General features: G+C 40.1%; 3 protein-coding genes across 9 annotated transcripts; 1 reads left to right on the top strand and 2 right to left on the bottom strand.

The window, feature by feature from the left end:
• Positions 1-3720: 3720 nt before the first annotated feature.
• LOC139192388 (uncharacterized) lies at positions 3721-8232 on the bottom strand. Of its 2 annotated transcripts, XM_070814450.1 has the most exons (4): positions 4663-8232; positions 4482-4555; positions 4301-4398; positions 3721-4125 (listed from the first exon to the last, which is right to left on the bottom strand). In XM_070814450.1, exon 1 carries the CDS (start codon positions 6036-6038, stop codon positions 5364-5366), a length of 675 nt encoding a protein of 224 aa, XP_070670551.1. In that variant the 5' UTR covers positions 6039-8232; the 3' UTR covers positions 3721-4125; positions 4301-4398; positions 4482-4555; positions 4663-5363. The 2 variants fall into 2 exon arrangements, with proteins under 2 accessions (XP_070670551.1, XP_070670550.1); XM_070814449.1 differs by having other exon boundaries at positions 4482-8232.
• Positions 8233-8416: 184 nt separating this feature from the next.
• Positions 8417-10288, bottom strand: LOC103431385 (cytochrome c oxidase subunit 6B-like protein new16). Of its 5 annotated transcripts, XM_070814452.1 has the most exons (5): positions 10100-10262; positions 9856-9993; positions 9647-9722; positions 9128-9174; positions 8417-8734 (listed from the first exon to the last, which is right to left on the bottom strand). In XM_070814452.1, exons 1-4 carry the CDS (start codon positions 10181-10183, stop codon positions 9167-9169), a joined length of 306 nt encoding a protein of 101 aa, XP_070670553.1. In that variant the 5' UTR covers positions 10184-10262; the 3' UTR covers positions 8417-8734; positions 9128-9166. The 5 variants fall into 5 exon arrangements, with proteins under 5 accessions (XP_070670553.1, XP_070670552.1, XP_008367759.1 ...); XM_070814451.1 differs by lacking the exon at positions 9128-9174 and having other exon boundaries at positions 8652-8734; XM_008369537.4 differs by lacking the exon at positions 8417-8734 and having other exon boundaries at positions 8903-9174; positions 10100-10288.
• Positions 10289-13115: 2827 nt separating this feature from the next.
• Positions 13116-18196, top strand: LOC103431384 (AP2/ERF and B3 domain-containing transcription factor At1g50680-like). Of its 2 annotated transcripts, XM_029095250.2 has the most exons (3): positions 13116-15117; positions 15250-15299; positions 16980-18196. In XM_029095250.2, exons 1-3 carry the CDS (start codon positions 14827-14829, stop codon positions 18028-18030), a joined length of 1392 nt encoding a protein of 463 aa, XP_028951083.2. In that variant the 5' UTR covers positions 13116-14826; the 3' UTR covers positions 18031-18196. The 2 variants fall into 2 exon arrangements, with proteins under 2 accessions (XP_028951083.2, XP_070670549.1); XM_070814448.1 differs by lacking the exons at positions 13116-15117; positions 15250-15299 and adding an exon at positions 15342-16084.
• The last annotated feature ends 1672 nt before the right edge of the window (positions 18197-19868 follow it).

Raw genomic sequence — 19868 nt, 5'->3', positions numbered from 1 at the left:
CATCTCAATCACACAAAAGTATGGACTTCATGTATTTTGGTCATATCCGACTTCACGCTAAGCTACTTTCTTGAGAACCGTCTCAGTTAAACGGCTTTATTAAAGTTTCTTTCGTACTTGAGAAACAAAAGTGAAGGTATTTCTATTTCAACCCTGGAGAGTATAGAGACGTCATCTCATCGTACTTAAATACGAGAAAAACTTAGATGAAATTGGGTTTTGATCCGCTACAAGCTGACTCTTCGAACTTACAATCTAATGTATGGTTCCAGAGCTAAAAAGGACAGTCCGACAACCTACAACAACGAACTCCCTCCATATATTTCGACTCAACTGTCACTAACTAGCAGCACAAACTGCAGTTTCATGGAACCATTCCAAATATTTCTACTCCAGTATGTAAAATAAACAGAAGGAACGTATCAAAGTTTTTCTCATGCATTCCTAACCACGTCTTCCTGTTTCAAGTTTCCGAAAACAAATTGCAGTTTTTGTATCAAACAAGTTTACTGACAGTTTGGCCCTACAAATCCTCTGTTACTCATTAAGGACTAAGCTCTCAAAATCTCTACATGCTCAGCAAATCCCTACAAATCCACAGACGCAGTTTTACTCTCACCATTTCATCATATGCTACCTGTTGCCCAAAAGTGTCACCAAGATATTGGCACATACACAGTGATGGTGATAACTGCAATCTAAGTTTGCAACAGAAGCGTCCATAAAATATGCGCAATACCTACAAATATGCTAAAACATATACAGCAACGAAGCATAAACTGTGTTTGTACCATACTTGACCAATCCCGAAACTACCGAGCACCGGCCAACGCTATACTGTCAAGGACCCAGAAGAGTTCCCCTCCGACCAGGAGGCCAATCACTACTCGACACGTGTCAAGATTAGAAGCCAATCAGAGCGCAGCACGTGTCGACATCAAGAACCAATCATAACATGACACATGTCAATGTGACAAAGCTACAAGTTTTTCTATAAATAGGGGTCATTCCCCCACAATATTGCCTAATGCCATTTGTGTTAAATCATTCACAAGAACTCACTAAATTGAGAGCTTGATCCTTTGTACTTGTGTAAGCCCTTCACTACTAATAAGAACTCCTCTACTCCGTGGACGTAGCCAATCTGGGTGAACCACGTACATCCTGTGTTTGCTTCTCTGTCTCTATTCATTTACGTACTTATCCTCACTAGTGACCGAAGCAACCAAGCGAAGGTCACAAAACCTGACACTTTCTGTTGTACCAAAGTCTTCGCTGATTTTGTGCATCAACATTTGGCGCCGTCTGTGGGAAACGACACTTATTCCTACTCTCTTCAGCTGTGTCAAGCTGGTTTCTATCATTCGTACACTTTCTTTTGATCAGGCATCCCTCTCCAGCATGGGAAGCGAAGGAAGCCACAGCACACAGAATGACACCCCCCTTGCACATAGTGCGAAACAACGAAAGAAGGAAGGAAAACGAGTTCTTCTTCAAGCTAAGCTCATAACAACAAGATAGCAATGAGGAATGAGGTCCTCCAGGAGCAATATGAGAAGCTCTTCGAGACACTTCACGAAGCTAGGCAAGCTCAGACACGCGAGCTTGTTGCCCCCGTGGAAGTCAACCATCAACTGGGTGCCCTCCAACATGGAGGGTCACATGCATTCGACATAGATATCCCTGATAGGGAACAAATTACCCCTCGATTTGATAATCAACATGAGGCTTCTCTTAACCCAGTTGCTTCGACCCGAACCATGAGAAGCGGAGGGAGACACCTCTTTGCTGAAGGGGCAGAAGGATTGAAAGCCGTCTTTCGCGATTGTCGGGATTTCCTGAAGCAACGTCGAGAGAATTCCATCCATATAAGCTCAAAGATCAATGACCCAAGGATTTCTGAGAGACTCGGTCCCCTGCCACGGCCCGAGCCGGCCACCAATTTGGGGAAGGTGCAACAAGTCCTAGAGAGACATGAGGGTACAGGGGACTCAGAGGTGTTCCGACAGACATACCCTGGAAGCCAGTACAGCGAGTCCAGGGAAAAATCACATGCCCTTGATCAAACCTTCCTAATTCCAAGAGGAGATGGAGATTTACGAAAGAAAGCTCCAGTGGCACATAACTCCGCTCAGGACCCCCTTGTCCTACAACTTCTTGAGGAAGTAAACAAGTTGAAGGCTGAACGTCAGGCTGAAATACCTGACTGGAACCAACCCAGGCCTGGCCCTCTTACAAGGAGGATCCTCAACACCCCCCTTCAAGCAAAGACAAAGCAGAAGCTTGGCTTGCAACTTTATACTGGAAAAGAGGACCCGATTGAGCACCTTAACCTCTTTGAGTCCACCATGGCATACCGGATGCACACCGACGAAGAGCGATGTCTTCTCTTCCCCTCCACCCTCTCTGGCGGAGCTCTAAATTGGTATTGTCGTCTTACACCTGAGACGGTAGACTCATTTGAGGAATTGAGGAAACTATTTGTTTCCCAACACATTTTCCAAACCGATCGCTTGCACTCTGCAGATGACCTGTACACTATCCGCCAGAGGCCAGACGAGTCATTACGTATGTATGCTGGCCGCTTCAGCCATGAATACTCCCGGTGTGCCGAGGCAGACGACAAGACTGCCCTCAAAGCCTTCACGGCAGGCTTACGTGATTGTTTCTTTAAATACATGATCAATGCCAATACTTGGAAGACTTACTCTGAGGTGATGGCGCAGGCTTATAACCATGCCTCCGCCGAGGCAAAGACATATCAGGAGAAACCCCCTCACCCAACGCCATGGAGGAAGAACTAGCAATAGCTAAAGTTTGACGGTTGGGAAGATCATCCAATGTTTCTCTAGTACAGGACTCTAACAAAGACCCTGAAGACTCCGACATTGCAGACTCAGACTTAGAGCTAAAGCTAGAAGAGCCCTCATCACTAGAACTTCCAGGCTCTGACATCTACAATAAGAAGAAACAAATTCTATCACTACATGCATGATCAAAACCGTGTCAGGCGCAAAAAAAAAAAAAAAAAAAAAAAAAAAAAAAAAAAAAAAAAAAAAAAAACAGCTTCACCCGAAAAGCTTCACCTCCAAAACTTCACCCAAAAAGCTTCATCCAAAAAGTTTCACCCAAAAAGCTTCACCTAAAAAAGCTTCACCCAAAAAAAAAAAAAAACTTCACCTCCAAAAAGCTTCACCCAAACAGCTTCACCTAAAAAAACTTCACCCACAAAGCTTCACCTAAAAAGCTTCACCCACAAAGCTTCACCCAAAAAGCTTCACCTCCAAAACTTCACCCAAAAAGCTTCATCCAAAAAGTTTCACCCAAAAAGCTTCACCTAAAAAAGCTTCACCCAAAAAAAAAAAAAAAAAAAACTTCACCTCCAAAAAGCTTCACCCAAACAGCTTCACCTAAAAAAGCTTCACCCACAAAGCTTCACCTAAAAAGCTTCACCCACAAAGCTTCACCCAAAAAACTTCACCCGAAAAGCTTCACCTAAAAAAGCTTCACCTAGAAAGCTTCACCTACATAGCTTCACCCAGAAAGCTTCATCTACAAAGCTTCACCATCAAAGCTTCACCTCCAAAGCTTCACCTACAAAGCTTCAACACAAAACCTTGCTCCAAATAAACAAATTTTGTTCACAAAACCCAAGATGCCCTTGAACTTGTACAAAAACACTTGGGTAAACATAAACATTTTTTGTTTTACACCCACAAGGGCCCAAAATTTTCCTTCTTATTTATTCACTTATATATGTTCCTAAACATATTATAATAGATCCAACAACAAGCCAAAGTCCCAAGTTTCATAATGGACAAAAGTACAAGCAATTCATCAATAATGAAGGTGCTACAAAACTTGGAATCTGCCCCAAAATAGAAATCCAACCCAAGAGACTTTTTCTCTCTCTCCCTCTTCCGCCTCCTTTCATCTATCAAATTTCTGCAACCTCTGCTCTTCTCCAATGGAGCTGAATTTTGGACACCCTATAGTTTTTGAGCATATGAACAACTTTCAAGAAGGAACCATTTCTGTTTGAGCGACGGAAATTAAAGTGTTGAAGCTCCAAACATGACAGTCGGATTCTTGCAGATTTCGAAGCTGCTATGATGTTTCGAAGATCTGGAAATATTTAACCATTAGTTCATTCTGAATTTTTGATATGTTATGAAAGAGACGATGAGGCACAACTTCAATGAAGAAAGCATGCTGATCTGAACAATAGAAAATGGAGTTTCGAAGCTCACAACAAATCTGACGGGTTGACAGAAAAATAATAACCAGTCATTCATCATACCTAAATTTCTTGAGTTATACAGCTCCGAGGGATCTCAAATTTGGATATGTTGTAGTTCACAAGCTGAGGAACAACTTCAATGAAGAAAGCATGCTGATCTGAGCAAGAGAAAATAGAGTTTCAAAGCTCACAACAAATCTGACGGGTTGACAGACAAATGATAAACAGTCACTCATCATACCTGGATTTCTGGAGTTATACTGCTCCGAGGGATCTCAAATTTGGATATGTTGTAGTTCACAAGTTAAGGAACAACTTCGATGAAGAAAGTATGTTGAGATGAACAAGAAAAAATGGAGTTTAGAAGCTCACAACAAGTCTGACGGGTTAACAGAAAATTGATGAACAGTTACTCATCATACCTGAATTTCTGGAGTTGTACTACTCCGATGGATCTCAAATTTGGAGATGTTGTAGTTCACAAGATAAGGAACAACTTTCATGAAGACGACTTTGCGATCTGAGCTATAGAGAATGGTGTTATCTTGCATCCACTCAGGCTGATTAGTGGAAACGAAAAGCAATTCCACCAAAGAAAAAGATGAAAAAGAGAGAAAAGCTACTAATTGCACTTGATCTTGTCTAGTCAATAGCATGCAGCATCAAACACACAAAAGTTGGAAATATTTTTAGACAAGGCATATGCGAATGTGTGACATCGAAACAAGGATTCGTTACTTTGACAAATTAGTAACAAGCGAGACACCTCATTCGGCAACTCTCTTCGCCTGAAGACTTGGGGGACTCCCACCATATGCTACTGCACCTTAATACTCGGCAGTCTCACAACCACTCAGTGACTTGGATTTTTCAAGTCTCCAACCGAGAAGTTTTCCTCACTCGGGAAATTAAGGGAACACTACCTCAAACTACATGCTTCACTCACAAAGCTTCAACAATACAGGTTTCAACAAAAGCAAAAATTCAAAGAACTTTATGAAGAAGGCTTTGGTGTATTTAACACAATATATTGAAATGAAGCAAAGCTTATTTATTAATATTTTCGATAAGCCACAAATATGTACATATACATGAGTCAAAATAAACAAACAAAAGGGAGCCTTCACAAAGGTTGCTTAGGGGAAGTCTCAGCAGTCGGTAGAGCCCCAGAAAGAGAAAGCACCGGAGGGTGGTTATCCGGAGCCTCAGTACTTGACAAAACCCCAGAAGGAGGAGGCATTGGAGGTTCATCATTTGAAGCTTCATTACCAGGTACAGCCCCAGAGGACGAAGGCAATAAATGCCTTTGGAACAAACCCATAAACCGCTGATGATCAAGTAAAACCTTACCATCAGATTCCTTCATCTGGTCAAGCTTCCTCTTCATGTTTGTAGCATAGTCATGGGCGAGCCGGTGCAACTGCTTATTCTCATGCTTGAGCCCTCTAATCTCCTGTTTGAGACTCATCACTTCAGCAACCAATGATTCAACTTGGCGGGTTCTAGCAAATAGGCGTTGGGCCATATTAGACACAGAACCTGCACACTGAACACTAAGAGCCAGAGAGTCCTTAACAGCCAACTCATCAGACCGTTTGGAAAGTAGTCTGTTATCTTTGGGAGTGAGAAGGTTCCTGGCCACCACTGCAGCGGTCATATCATTCTTCATCACAGAATCCCCAACGGTAAGAGGACCAGTAGGGGATATGAAGGATGGGCGCCATATGTTGTCTGGAGAAGGCGTGGCTGTCTCTTCTCCAAGGTTCAGGTCAAAACGACGGTCGGAGGGTCCAGACATTTTCAAATGTGTTGAAGAAGGAAGAGGTCAGACAAATCAAGATCTTAGAAGTGCAAGAAATGAGCTTCTACTGGTAGAGATTCAGGTGTGCTGTGGAACTTAATGCCAGCCTCTATAAAAATCTGCACTCGACGGAGCTTCAGAAATCGAAGAGGCGTTTGCTTTCTCAAAAGCTGGGCTGCTCAGAGACCACGAGGGCCGATCTCAGAAATCGAAGAGGCGTTTGCTTTCTCAAAAGCTGGGCTGCTCAGAGACCACGAGGGCCGATCTCAGAAATCGAAGAAGCACCTGCTTTTTCAGCCTCGTCAGCACCTGTCACATGCACAATCAGCTTTGCGGAAATTACGGGCAATCTGTCGAAGATTTCTGGTGAAGTAAAAAGCACGTGAATCTTACTGTTCAATCACCGCTCTCCATATGCACCATCAACTCCTCGGGTACCACATATAACTTTGTCAAAGATCTCTGACAAAGTTTAGGCATGAGAATTTCGAAGTTCCAGCTACCCTACTATTACCCATAAGGGTAAAGGAACAGCACCACTGCTTGACAACTGGAAAGTCCCTATGTGTGTCGACCTCCGTGTTTTGCGGCAAGACAGGTTGGCAAGAACGTCCAACCTTTACTCACATTCGAGAAAAGACTCCCAACATAATTACTTTCTCAAAAACCGGAGTAGCACCGCTTTCCGAATCTCGAGAGTCAGATCCTCGACGGGATTGCTTGTTCGAAAACCGAAGAGGCACAACTCTCAGAACTTCGAGAGCCAGATTTCCTTAGATAAAGCTTGTCTGTAATCTTCACACGTAACATCAGCTTTCCAGATACCACATACCACTTTTTCAAAGTGCTCTGACAAAATTAAAACACGTGAAGCTGGCAGCTCCCACTACATTGCTGTGACCAAGAAGGGTAAAGGAATATCATTACTACTTGTTATTGGGAAATCCCTATATACATTGACCTCCCTCCTCAACGGACAGGCAAACCTGCAAAAATGCTCAACCCTTTCTCGCATTCGAAAAGGCACCCTCAACATAACCTCTCGAAATACTCAGCTTTATTTCCCCCCGATAATACCTCAGCAAATAAGCCACACCAAGAACAAGAGTATCTCATATCATCAGGGTCGAAAGCAAGAGTATCCCATATCATGCTTTCTCCCTATCTTTGTCTTTGTCCTTGTCCACACCTGCAGGACAAGGAGAAAGAGAGCAGTCCGTCGGAACCTGAAATCAAACCTCCAATTTGGAACTGACTGCCTGGAGCCTTTGCCTGGTTGCTTACTTAACATTGCTCTCGAGTACTCATCCTCAACTGCTGTCAAGGTCACGAATTCCACCGGCAAATACCTCATGACAGTTGATCAGATATTGGCTTTTTACACTGAAGCTGCCAAGCGTGGATGAGTCACTATGAAGGAATGTTCTGAAGGACCATTTAAATGCAAAGGTTGCACACCACTTCTGCCATGCAAAAGATTGAAGCAGAAGGTTCAACGGTGAGCTGAAACAGATCACTACAGCACGACCTTTCCATACCACATTCATTATTCCGTCAACAGCAAAAGTATCCCATATCATCAAGGTCGAACGTACTCTAGATTTGATGGACTTGTTTTGACCCTCAAATTTTTGAGTCGGCCTTATACTCTGAAGGGCACCAGAAAACCCTCCAGCACAGTTCAAGAATAAGCCTGTGGAAAGTTACTTCTTCAAAAGCAAAAGTATCTCATATCATCTCTTATCCATTTGCTTCTCCTTATCCTGGCAGTTGAATGAGAGACAAGGAGAAGGAGAACAATCAACCGGAAGCCGAAGTCAAACCTCTGATCCTGGGTTGCTTACTTGGAAGTTTGACTGCTTACCTTGTCTGTCACCTCTTTCGGCAGATCTCCTAGCTCGGCGACTTGGGGGACTCCTACTATAGGGTTTGTATCACACTTGACTAAGCCCGAAACTACAACTAAACTTCAAGTGAAATTGATACATTACCTTGTGCGTCAACATCAGCTAAATACACCATTCCCGGATGGAGGAAAGGTACTTCCAGAGAAGGGCAGATGAAGATCAGACCACACTTCGGTACTTAGAAGTTTCGTGATTACTCAAGGGATTGGATCTTGCAAGTCCCCAACCGAGGAGTTTCCCTCACTCGGGAACTTAGGGGAGCACTGTTTGTACCATACTTGACCAATCCCGAAACTACCGAGCACCGGCCAACGCTATACTGTCAAGGACCCAGAAGAGTTCCCCTCCGACCAGGAGGCCAATCACTACTCGACACGTGTCAAGATTAGAAGCCAATCAGAGCGCAGCACGTGTCGACATCAAGAACCAATCATAACATGACACATGTCAATGTGACAAAGCTACAAGTTTTTCTATAAATAGGGGTCATTCCCCCACAATATTGCCTAATGCCATTTGTGTTAAATCATTCACAAGAACTCACTAAATTGAGAGCTTGATCCTTTGTACTTGTGTAAGCCCTTCACTACTAATAAGAACTCCTCTACTCCGTGGACGTAGCCAATCTGGGTGAACCACGTACATCCTGTGTTTGCTTCTCTGTCTCTATTCATTTACGTACTTATCCTCACTAGTGACCGAAGCAACCAAGCGAAGGTCACAAAACCTGACACTTTCTGTTGTACCAAAGTCTTCGCTGATTTTGTGCATCAACAAACTGTATCCCTAAACGCACGGAAAGGAGAAATTAATGTCAGAAGAATGCATATGCTCTTACATGGCTACCTTGGAATCAGAATACTAGCATTGACAACACTGCACTTCTTTCATTCTACCAGTTGCCTAGATGTCCTAGGTGTGTCAAGTTCATCAAACATATGAGCCACAAAGAAGTATTCCAACTACGTGAGCTTTCAAATTATTACATCAAATTTTGCCAGAAACACATCTTGTCGGATATATACACCATATTCTCCATTGTTTCTTATTTAAACATGAATCGACACCAAAAGAATGACAGCTTCCTAATGTGGTACTGCCTCTGCAGTGCAAACTTTAAACCTTACAGATTTCTGCTACCCACTGAATAATGAATTGAACATGAACCCAGGAACTGACCTGGACGACTCCTTCATTGTTCAGGGGCCAATTCAAGCTTTATACTCCTGCCAAAATGGATAAAGTTTCCATTCACTTCAACTATCCTTGTACCTAAGTTTTCATGTAATAAGTAATCCCACTTTCACCCTAGTATTCTTAGTAACGTTATTGCATACGAGTAACGAGTCAAAAGACTCAAAACTAAAGCATTGTATCATAGCAGTATTGTTAGAAAACGTAAGTACAAATCTTCGTAAATGTATTTAGTAATCAATAATCATTAAACATCAGCATGCATCCATTAAAATTGAGTCAGAAACCGATACTCATTTTCTTTAACTGACTCTTTAACTACAAGGAGTAAGCTTTAGGCAATTAATTCTTCATTACTACTGCTGTACAACAAACAAATTCTCATAGCCAATAAGAGTAACAGCAACACATTAACCTGATCCCATTAAACCAAAAGTTGACATGAAAAGTTTTAACTAGTGGTGGTAGGCTTGAAAGTGTAAGGCTGTGGAAGTGACAACGGACCTTTCCTCGAATCTTTATCATCCAAAAGCCTCTTCAGACTCTTGTTCTTGCAGTATAGCGCATCAAAATGCTTCACCTAAAAACCCCAAAACATTAAAATTAAACAAAGAACAAAAACCCAATAAATAAAAATTAAAACTTTGTGCTCCAAGAAACCCAAAATGTGAAACAAAAATTGGAATTTGAGAATTGGGGATTTCAGATTTTACCCAAGAAGTACGGCAGTGTTTGACAAACTCCTCCCTCGAAGCTTTGCATTCTGCTGGGTACAGCAGGCCCTTCGACGCGATTTCGGTCTGCTTCTTGTCCGATTCTTTCTCCACACACGCATAGAAAGCGTCCCGAGCCTTTCCGAACACGTCAAATTGCAGGTTAAACCCCAAATTTCAATCCTTGACATCTACATTTCAGGAGAAAAACAATGGAGGAGAGAGATTGAGAGAGAAGTAGGACCTTGTAGCAAGCTTGTCTGGCATTGGAGAGGACGTCCGTGTGAACCTCTGCTGGGTTTCGTGCGGCGTAAGCTTCCGTGGCCATTGATTCGAAATGAGAAGGGAGAAAGCTCTGATCTTATGATTCTGTTCAGCTGCTGTGAGTCGGCGAGGACTGCTGCGTAAGATCCGAACGCGCGTATGAGTGAATGGGCCGCGTGGGGCCGAGCTGGGTGTTAAGCCGTAGTGCTCGTGGATCGACTTCAATGGACTTTGATAATATGGGCCTTTAGACTAAAGGGCCCATGGTTCAGAAAGATTTATAAGTAGAAACTTGATATCTCACACTACATATGAATTTTGATGGATTATATTACGTTGAAATATCGCACATCAGCCGTCTCTTTGATAAAATAAGAGTTTAGATATCATAATCACACTTCAACTAACAACGAGAACTTTTGTGATAAAACTCACACTTGTCAAACTGTACAAGTGATAATTAACAAGTTTGTGACAATATTGGTGTTGTTGAAGTGCGTCTTGGGCCAGTGTCTATGATAGTTTGACTTGGTATTAGAGCCAAGGAACGGCCCCAGGTAGCCATGTGATGGGTAGGTCCCCTTGGCTCCATGTGGTTGTCAATGTATGGATCTCCCACCTTTGACCAGTAATTGGATCCTACATAAAGGAACATGTTGAAATATCCCGCAGTGACATCTCTCTAAGAAAAGAAGAATTTAAATTTCCCAATCCCCACTCCGACTAACACCAAGCCTTTTGTGATAAACCTCACGCCCATTAAACTGTGCAATAGTAAATTGACACCAAGCCTTTTGTGATAAACCCCACACCCGTCAAACTGTGCAGGTGGTAATTTGTGATAAACCCACACCGGTCAAACAAGTTGAAGATAATATCGGTGTTGTTGAATGTGGCATTTTGGCCAATCTCTTTGATAATCGAAACTAGAAATTCATTATAGGAGAGGCACCATGCAGTTAACATCATATGAAAGAATCGAAGGCATATAGAAAACACAAAGATAGGCAAAGAAAATTATTGTCCTTTTTTGTTGTGTGTGTGTGTGTGTTGCGTTAGAAACGAGAGAAAAAAGTTCTGATTTTGTTTTTGCTCATTGAAACGATTTATTTCTATTTTAATTTTGGTTTCATGGATCTAAAAATAATAGATGAAAGGAGAATAGAAGAAAATACGAGGGAAGATTTATGTCCAAGATATTAGAACAAAATTGTGGAAGTGGCTAGTCTTTGTCTGATTTGATTGCTCCAGATTTCTTAGCTAAACTGAGAGTTCCATTTGGGACATCATCATGACAAGCATTTGTTGGAGGATGGTGGTAATCATTGGAAGGTCAAGTTACCAATTTGTGCTCTCCATTTAGGTACATATATGTGAACCAATTTGAAAAAAAATTCAGGACGGAATCGTGCCCATTTTGGTCCTTAAGTGGTTCCGTCACTACTTCATACCAAACGCAGACCTAGTATGTATAGCACCCAAAAGAGATATTAGGGAAGACAAAGACACTCGTTTGTATGCAAAAACTTGTAAATTTTGCTTAGAACTTATGACAACTTCTTTGCAAACAGTTATATACTACCTATTTTCATTATAAATGTTAAGGAAGTTATCAACTAGGTCTTAGTCTAATATTGTTTCTCATACTAATATTAGAAAATGTTCAGAACCGGTTATGGATAGAAATGTGAAGAAGGTCAATGAGGATATATTTAAGAAGCTTTTAATAGGAGAGATTCTTATTTTTTTAAATTTATAAAAATAGGAATTAGTTGTAGGGTCCATATCATTCCAAATTTTAACGATATGAACCATCTATTTTTTAAATTGTACCTCATTGATCATCCTTGCAAAGTATTAGCCAAATCGAAAATATTTAACACATCTAATTAGGTTCAAAGAAATGAACGAATACTTTGTTATACAAGAAACAATGAAATTTGATCTTGATAATAAAATAGGCAAATGATTTCGGATTGAATTGAATTTTTACAAAGATGATATATGAATCGAGACTTATAAAATAGACCGTTTAGATTATTAAAATTCGATGTAGAGTTGGCCCCATACCTAATCCTCATTTTTTTCAAAAAATTAGAATCCCTTTGTATAAAGATCCTGTGTGTGTGTCTATATATATATATCACGATTGCAAAACTTTTTTTAGAATCCCTTTTTATAAAGATCCTCTGTGTGTGTGTATGTGTGTGTGTATATATATATCACGATTGCAAAACGAAAAGGTAAGGGCGAAAATTGAAGCCAATTAGATTAAGTAAATCTCACTCAAAACAGCTATTGTTTTAGTAAAAGTTGTTTGATTAAAAGCCAAAAAGAGGCACATCAGAACAACAAGGCAGAAGCACCAAGTCGTATTACAAGAGTAGCAAAAATTTAGAAGACAAGTCAACTAGACTAATCCAAGCACCAGACCACAAAACAAGCCACAAAATCTCAATCACTACTACCCGACTCATACGAACTTACGAAGGGCAAGGAAGGCTATCGCGAGAAAGCACAAAGACCAGGGAGGTTGGAAGTCTACTGACCCCACCCTCAGCGCATAACAACTAATCAAGAGTCCAATTTCACTAAATCAGTTGGTGAGTTTCTAATATTATAGGTTCGTTTGTGTTTTGATTCTCAGAGAATTAGTAAACACATAGTAATCCTTACTGATACCCAATTTTTTATTTTGGTTCAATATAAAGAGACGCGCCTAAGTTACATAAGGTAAACATTTTTACTTTTTAATTCTAATAAAAATGATAGCAAGAGAGAAAACACTTGAATTCATGACCTCATATTCGATGGTACATGCTCTTGACGAGTTGAGTCACGAGTCCCTTCTATACAAAATGAACTTTAGCTAGAGTAGAGTGGGGAGTATGGTGTGTTAGTAGATCTTCATATCTATTTTAGTCGAGGAAGAAGATATATAGATAATGGAGTTGTCGGCAATAAATAGAAGATTGAAAAAAAAGCTGCTGTAAGTAGTGTAATATACTAATATAAAGACCAAGTAGCAGAGAGAGACAGAGAGATAGAGAGAGAGACAGAGGCAGAGAGAGAGAAGGTGAATGGATGAGGGAGAGTAGTAGATCACTGGACTAGTAGCGAGTGGTGGTGACAGAAGAGAGTGAGCACACTCGGGCAATTGTATAAAGCCATACCTTTGCGTGATGTGTGCTCACTTCTCTTTCTGTCAGCCGCACGCCGCCCACCGCCCACCGCCCACCGCCCACCGCCTGCGCTGCCCTCCCTTTCATTATGTCTTTCTGTGTTCCTCCTCTCGATCTCTCTCTCAGTTCTTCTACCTACTACCGTGTCAGCTTCCACTTTCCAGGTGTACTCTTTCTTTCATTCTTTCAAGAAGATAAGAATTGAATTTATTTATTTATTCCCCTTATATCTATTTTTTCAATCAATTATTATTGCATTTTCATTTTCCCAGGCAGACCCTCCGACCATGCCCCTTCTTCTCGTTTGGAAGATGATATCCAGTATGTATAGACTAGTGTGCATCCATTCTCTCAAGTTCCACTGATAAATAACTGAGTCTCAGGTTTCATCACCATTTATCAGTATCACAGATCTAATCTTCTAGCCCTAGCTTCTTTGTTTTCCTCTTTCAAGATTTACTATAGTAAAATACAGAACGAATTTAGTACGTGAAAAATACATACATACTTGTATTATTCGGCACTTTGTTAAAAATTTATTTTAGAAAATTCGGTCATTTTTTTTAAATTTTAGTATGTATTCATTTAATTTATTAGTTAATTTTTTTTTGGTGTGAATTAATTTTGTTTCTTTGTTAAAAAACGTGAATTTTATGTTTAATAAAATTATGCGAAATATTTGAAGATAACGGGTATTAGACGTGACTATATACGTGTATAATAAATATATTGTATGTTTAAGTTTTAGAAAACGTGTATGAAAAACAAAAGTACACGCGAATTATTATATCACAATTCAGTATTACTGTAGTATTTATCATAAATGTCTATGGAGTTTGAAATTAGCTTTTTTGATGGTCCTTTGCTAATCAAGGTACTAATTAATCCGTCCAACTGTTCACATTTTAACGGACACCTTTGTTTATTTCATCTTCATGCCTCATATATTCTGGAAATCCAAACCCTTCCTCGTCTACTAAAATTATTTATTTTTATGTTTATTCTTCTCTCTCAGCATCATATCCACACCATCACAAGGTTTTTAATTTTATTTTTTGATACAAGTGATTTTCTACACTGAACTCATGTAAAGTATTAAGGCGAAATTCATATAAATTACTGTACAAAAATATTTGAACTTAAATGCAGATGAGGGAGCAGAGTGTTCAGTCAATTACCCATGTCTGCTACACCATCAAAAAGTAGGAAAGGGATTCTCTTCGGATCTCTTCCTCCTAATTCATTAAGTTTGAAGATTCAGATCATTTAAATTTGATCAAACAGTTAAAGTTATTATAAGTTTTAAAGTAGGTCCTTGTTTATAGCCGTTTGATCAAATTTCAATAGTCCGGATCCTTAGACTTGATGGATTAGAAGAAAGGGATCCGGAGATGATCCCTTTCACTGGATCCCTTTCCAAAAGGTATTCTTTTCTTCAAAACCAAGACAATAATTAATTTCTTTCATATTCATAAAGATTCCAATTTGCTGATTGGATTTTTTTTTTTTTTTTTTGGGTGCATTGATGATGATATGCACATTTTCCGGTTTAAACTCAAACCCGGATTTTGTTGTGGAAGCTGGAGGCCGAAAGAGGAAACATAAACCCTTCTGGGTCACAGCGCGGTGCCAAATATGGACAGAAATTCATAGTTCCCTCATCTCTCCATATCTCAACTTTTCTTTTATCATTAATTACCTTTTCAACGATGGGACGAATTTCCTTTTACATGTCACAAATTCTTTCAATTGCCAGATTTTCCTGGATTCTGATTTACTGCCCATTTTTGGGAAGATTTTTTTGCTTCGTTTCAAGGTGAATGAATGGATGAATAGCTAGGGTTTTAGCTTTATCTAGGCCCAAATAGAGTTTTTGATATTCTTCTATATGTGTTGTTGGTTTTTATTTTGCTTCTCCGATAGGAACTAATTCTTGTATTGAATTCAGGAGCAACAGATTTGCTGCTTCCGTTTATTTGCAGCAGGTTATTCATCTAGGTAACAGTTGTTATCTACTTAAAGATTACAAACTTCATGAGCTTTTTTTTTTTAATTTATTTGCTATTTATTCTATTTTTATGGCTTCTTTTAATGCTGGTCTCTTAAGTTTTTCTACTGTAAATCCTTTTTCTGCCTGGCTTTTTAAATTTACTTTTGTTTGTGTAAGGGGGATTTGTGTGTTTAGTTTGAAGAACTGCTCGGGTAATTTTTAACTTTTTATGAGGACATGAGAAATTGACTTGATACTGAACTTTTGAGTCATTGAAGAAGATTTCATAAATTGATGAGATTCTCTCTTTTTTTCCTGGACTTGTTATGCAGGAACAACAACAACCTATATCTTTTTTACCATTGTATAATTCTTTAACTCAAAACTAGTTTACATAATTTAAGTTCCAGGGTACTGTTTATATATATTCAAACGTTAGGTATTTAATATGAAGCTCACAAGGTCTGAAAATCTGGTTGAGATGCTCATTCAATACATGATCTTCTTGTTGCAACTCAAGAAAGATGAAAAAGAGAATGGCTTTAATTTTTTTCAATAATAAAAAAGATTTGCTTAGTCTCTTCTCAGTACTCTACACAGTTGATTCAATGCTAGAGAAAAAGAACTCCAACCATCAACCACCACATCATATGGTTTACAAAATTGGTCTAAAATTTTGTTTCAGTTGGTCTCGGGTTCGAGACTTGGGAGCAGCCTCTCCATAAATGGGGGTAAGGCTAGCCGACATTCACCTCTCCCAGACCCTGCGTAAAGCGGGAGCCTTGTGCATTGGGTACGACCTTTTTATTCTTTCTTTTGGTTTCTTGATTGGCTACATTTGAAGGATGCTTTCCGAGTATCAAGGTTTCATATTACAATTATGTTTTGGAACAATTACTCCTACATGAATTTGTATTGTTTGGTGATAATTGAATGGCTTGAGTTCTTCTTGGCCTAAAATTAAATAACTTAAAAGATGCCAGTGTGTTCCCTTGATTAAGTTGCCTAGTTTTGACCTTCTTATAACTTGTTTCGATTATGGAATTTGTGGGATTTTCCTGGAGCAGTTTATAAAAAATTAAAGTTTTGTGTGTTTGTATTTTAAATTACAAAGTTGACATGTTATTGACGGTCCTTTTCCTTGAGTCTTTGTGTTTGAAATTAATAGACCGATTCCACGAAGCCTTTCTTTTATTTGTTTGAACAATTAACGTATCAATGTGTTTAATTATTGTGTTTCTCCTCTTTAGTTGTACATAAACCAAACAGGATTGTTCAATTTTCCGTGGACGAGTTATTTCCTTTTTCTCTTAATGAAGTGCATGTCACTACCCCCTAAAGGTTTTCGGGTTTTATGATGAGGACAGTTGAGAAACTAAGAAGAGAATGGGGTACATTGATCATAACCCTGAATGGTTTAAAACAGTGTAGTGTAACACTAATCCCAATAGAAGGCTAATCAGTTAGGTCCCAGCCCTAATTGCAATATGCTTTTGTTCTCCAGCTATAAACATCTCCATAGTTTTGGTTTTCGTGCATCAGAGAGCAAAGTTCATACAAGAATTCAATTGCTTGTGTACTTACAACTAGCCCCTTATTGTGTTGATTTCAGATGAGTTATTTAGTTTACCATAACGTGTTTAACTTCTTGATTTCACGTCAGTATTAACTTCCTACTATTACTGCAGAAGCGTTATGGAAGAGGGCATGTCAAGAACGATCTCAAATGTCGGGGTGAAACGCGACGTTGAAGAAGTTTGTGATCCAAACCTTGCTGCGAATGACTCATCAGATGGTGCTAGTAGGCATGTATCGAAGAGGTTCAAAGGCGTTGTTGAGCAGCCAAATGGGCATTGGGGTGCCCAGATATATGCCAATCACGAAAGGGTTTGGCTTGGCACGTTCAGTTCTGAGAATGAAGCAGCTATGGCTTATGATAGCGCTGCAATCAAGCTTCGCGGTTGGGAGTGCCATCGCAACTTTCCATGGACCAAAGTCACCTTTGAAGAGCCACACTTTCAAAATCAGTACTCCAAAGAAGCTGTGTTGAGAATGATCAAGGATGGTTCCTACCAGGCTGAGTTCTTAGAATATCGAAAGAGTTGTGCTGCAAGCAAGAGTTTGAGGAGTGGTATTCAATTTGACAGCTTGGTTAGGGTGCATAGCAATGGAAATGCAAAGATGTTGAATCGACTTCTTTTCCAAAAAGAGCTGACGCCAAGTGATGTGAGTAAGCTGAATAGACTTGTGATACCGGTTACCAATGCTAAACGGTGCTTTCCCAGCATATCGGAATCCATAAGTCAGAAGGTTGAGAGTGGCTCCAGCCAGCTGGTGTTTTACGATAAGATGATGAGGTCGTGGACTTTCCGGTACTGTTATTGGAAGAGCAGCAGGAGTTTTGTGTTCACCAGGGGTTGGAGTCGGTTCGTAAAGACGCACCATTTGAAGGCCAAAGACATTCTTACATTCTTTCAGTGCCATTACAAGCAATTGGGGGACAATGGTAACGAGGAGCCACAAACTTTTTACATGGTTAAAGTTAACTGGGATGGTGCTGAAAGCGAAGACGACAACATTAACTGCTTGGTTGAGAATGATGCTAATAATTACCAATATGATAAATGTAAACTAAAATCTGTAAGCCAAAATATTAATGAAGCTGAAGGAATCCTTGCTGATCAAAAGAAACGTTTCAGGCTCTTCGGCGTGGAGATCTGCAACGAGGTGGCGCATTAGCCTTGAACGTGTTATAGTTCACCCTTCAATGCCTCAGAATTTTTGTTTGAGCTTTTGCAGGGAATATCATTAATTAGGTTCTGATTACTAAACATATAAATCCGTCCCTTTAAACTTACAGGATGTTAGACTGAAATGGATAAAGGTACTCTTAATTGCTTTTTGATGAGAAGTTTTGTTATATTTGATGCATGCTTGCATATAATTCGAAGGGATGGAAGATCATTCCTGCATTCCAGGGTTGAGTTAACAGCAATTTTTGGGCTGTTTTTGGTGTCCTTCAGATGATACTTTCTTGCTCGGATGTTTTGTTATATTTTTCTTCTAAAGTAGGGGTTTTATTAAAAATGGTCATTAAAATTGACTCATTCAATCAAGATCGTTTTTGAAATTGAAAATTGATTAATGTAGTATCTGAAAATGAATGTCGTAAATCAACAGTCATTCCGATGCAATTCCGTCAAAATTTTTGTTTTGTTCTGATGTAGCACATAACTAGGTTTCATATATCTAATTAAATTTTGTTATATGGATTAAAAAAATGTAAATAATAAAAAACAATTTTAATTTTTTGTATTATTAAAAACTTCAAAAAAAGGAAAAAAACAAAAGAAGGCTGGGAGGGGTATTGCTGCTCATCCCATTCAGTTCTCATTCTCGGTGTTCTGGCAGTTGGGGAGTTTAATGGAGGGGTAACAGCAGCACTGATAGAGCCGCCATGGATGTAGAGGTTCAGTAGTTTGGAAGAGGAGGTTGAAGAGGATGCAGATGAGAGGCTTTTGAGCCGTGGGATAAGCGATCTGTCATCAGCATTTTGATTACTAGCATAGGAAGATAATGTTGGGCTTGGGCAGGAGGAAGAGCATGGGCTGGGATTGTACGAAGCACAATTACTTGAGTGGAAAGACGAGCTAGCTACTGTGGATCCACCCATCACATCCATGCGCTTCGACCGGCTTACATCCCGATATATAATTGAAGATGATTAGTGGCGCAAAAAAAAAAAAAAAAAAAGTTCTCCTATGTGGATCTGATGGGCCATCTGTTCGGCTGCAGTTACATATGCGACGGGATGGGGAGGTGTGGGGTTGTAGTTAGAGCTGGCATTTTCAACCCGACTTGTTAATCAGACCCGATCCGACCTAATTCGTTAAAATTAATATTCGGGTAGGTGATAAATAGGTCGAATGGTTAACGGATTGTCAGATCAACCCGTTAATCACCCGTTAAATAACAGGTCATTTTGAATGAACCCGCGAAACCCGTTAGTGTCAGTCACAAAAAACACTCATGGTTGCTCCTCCTCCAGCTGTATCTACGACATTCAGTACGAAGATCAGTCATTCTCCGTCGGATTTTTCGAGAAGGAATAGCTGAGCTTAACGCCGACGGATATTTTTGACGAGTTTTTGTTCAGGTGCGGCCAGAACAATTAGGGACTCTTCGGGGGCGCCGCCGGTTTGCTCGGTCTCGACTGGGATAAAATATCCCTCATCGGGTAATCCGCCTTGAAATACAACCGGTTATTCTCCTACTGCCTACCCTCTAAATCCAGCGGCACTAGATACCTCAGCTTCGGAAAAGGCGGCAGATCTTCCAACGCCGTGAAATTCACACCCCTCACCGACAACAATGGCTTGGAGGATGGCATGTGGCTCGAGCTCTTCGAACACGTTGACGATGATTCCTTAGTATTTGGGAAGATATGAGCAAAAGGAGAGGAAGTCCCAATAAACAGGGTTGTTTCGGTCGAGCACCGATTCGATCATGTGTATAGCCTTCAGAGGAGATTTCCGTCCAGGGAATTCGAAAATGGTGTCGGTGAGGTCCTTTGAACT

Source organism: Malus domestica, chromosome 15 (genome assembly GCF_042453785.1).
Source record: "Malus domestica chromosome 15, GDT2T_hap1".
Lineage (NCBI taxonomy): Eukaryota > Viridiplantae > Streptophyta > Magnoliopsida > Rosales > Rosaceae > Malus > Malus domestica.
The sequence above is the reverse complement of the archived record's forward strand: the minus strand, read 5'-3'. Positions and strand labels throughout refer to the sequence as shown.

Coding starts and splice junctions, on each gene's coding strand:
- LOC139192388 (XM_070814449.1), bottom strand. CDS start 6,038: ATGTCTGGACCCTCCGACCGTCGTTTTGACCTGAACCTTGGAGAAGAG.
- LOC103431385 (XM_017331208.3), bottom strand. CDS start 10,183: ATGGCCACGGAAGCTTACGCCGCACGAAACCCAGCAGAGGTTCACACG. Junction 9,994..10,099: donor CCAGACAAGCTTGCTACAAG/GTCCTACTTCTC, acceptor GTGTTCGGAAAG/GCTCGGGACGCTTTCTATGC. Junction 9,723..9,855: donor AACACTGCCGTACTTCTTGG/GTAAAATCTGAA, acceptor TGGGGTTTTTAG/GTGAAGCATTTTGATGCGCT.
- LOC103431384 (XM_029095250.2), top strand. CDS start 14,827: ATGATGATATGCACATTTTCCGGTTTAAACTCAAACCCGGATTTTGTT. Junction 15,118..15,249: donor TTTTTTTGCTTCGTTTCAAG/GTGAATGAATGG, acceptor TATTGAATTCAG/GAGCAACAGATTTGCTGCTT. Junction 15,300..16,979: donor GCAGCAGGTTATTCATCTAG/GTAACAGTTGTT, acceptor CTATTACTGCAG/AAGCGTTATGGAAGAGGGCA.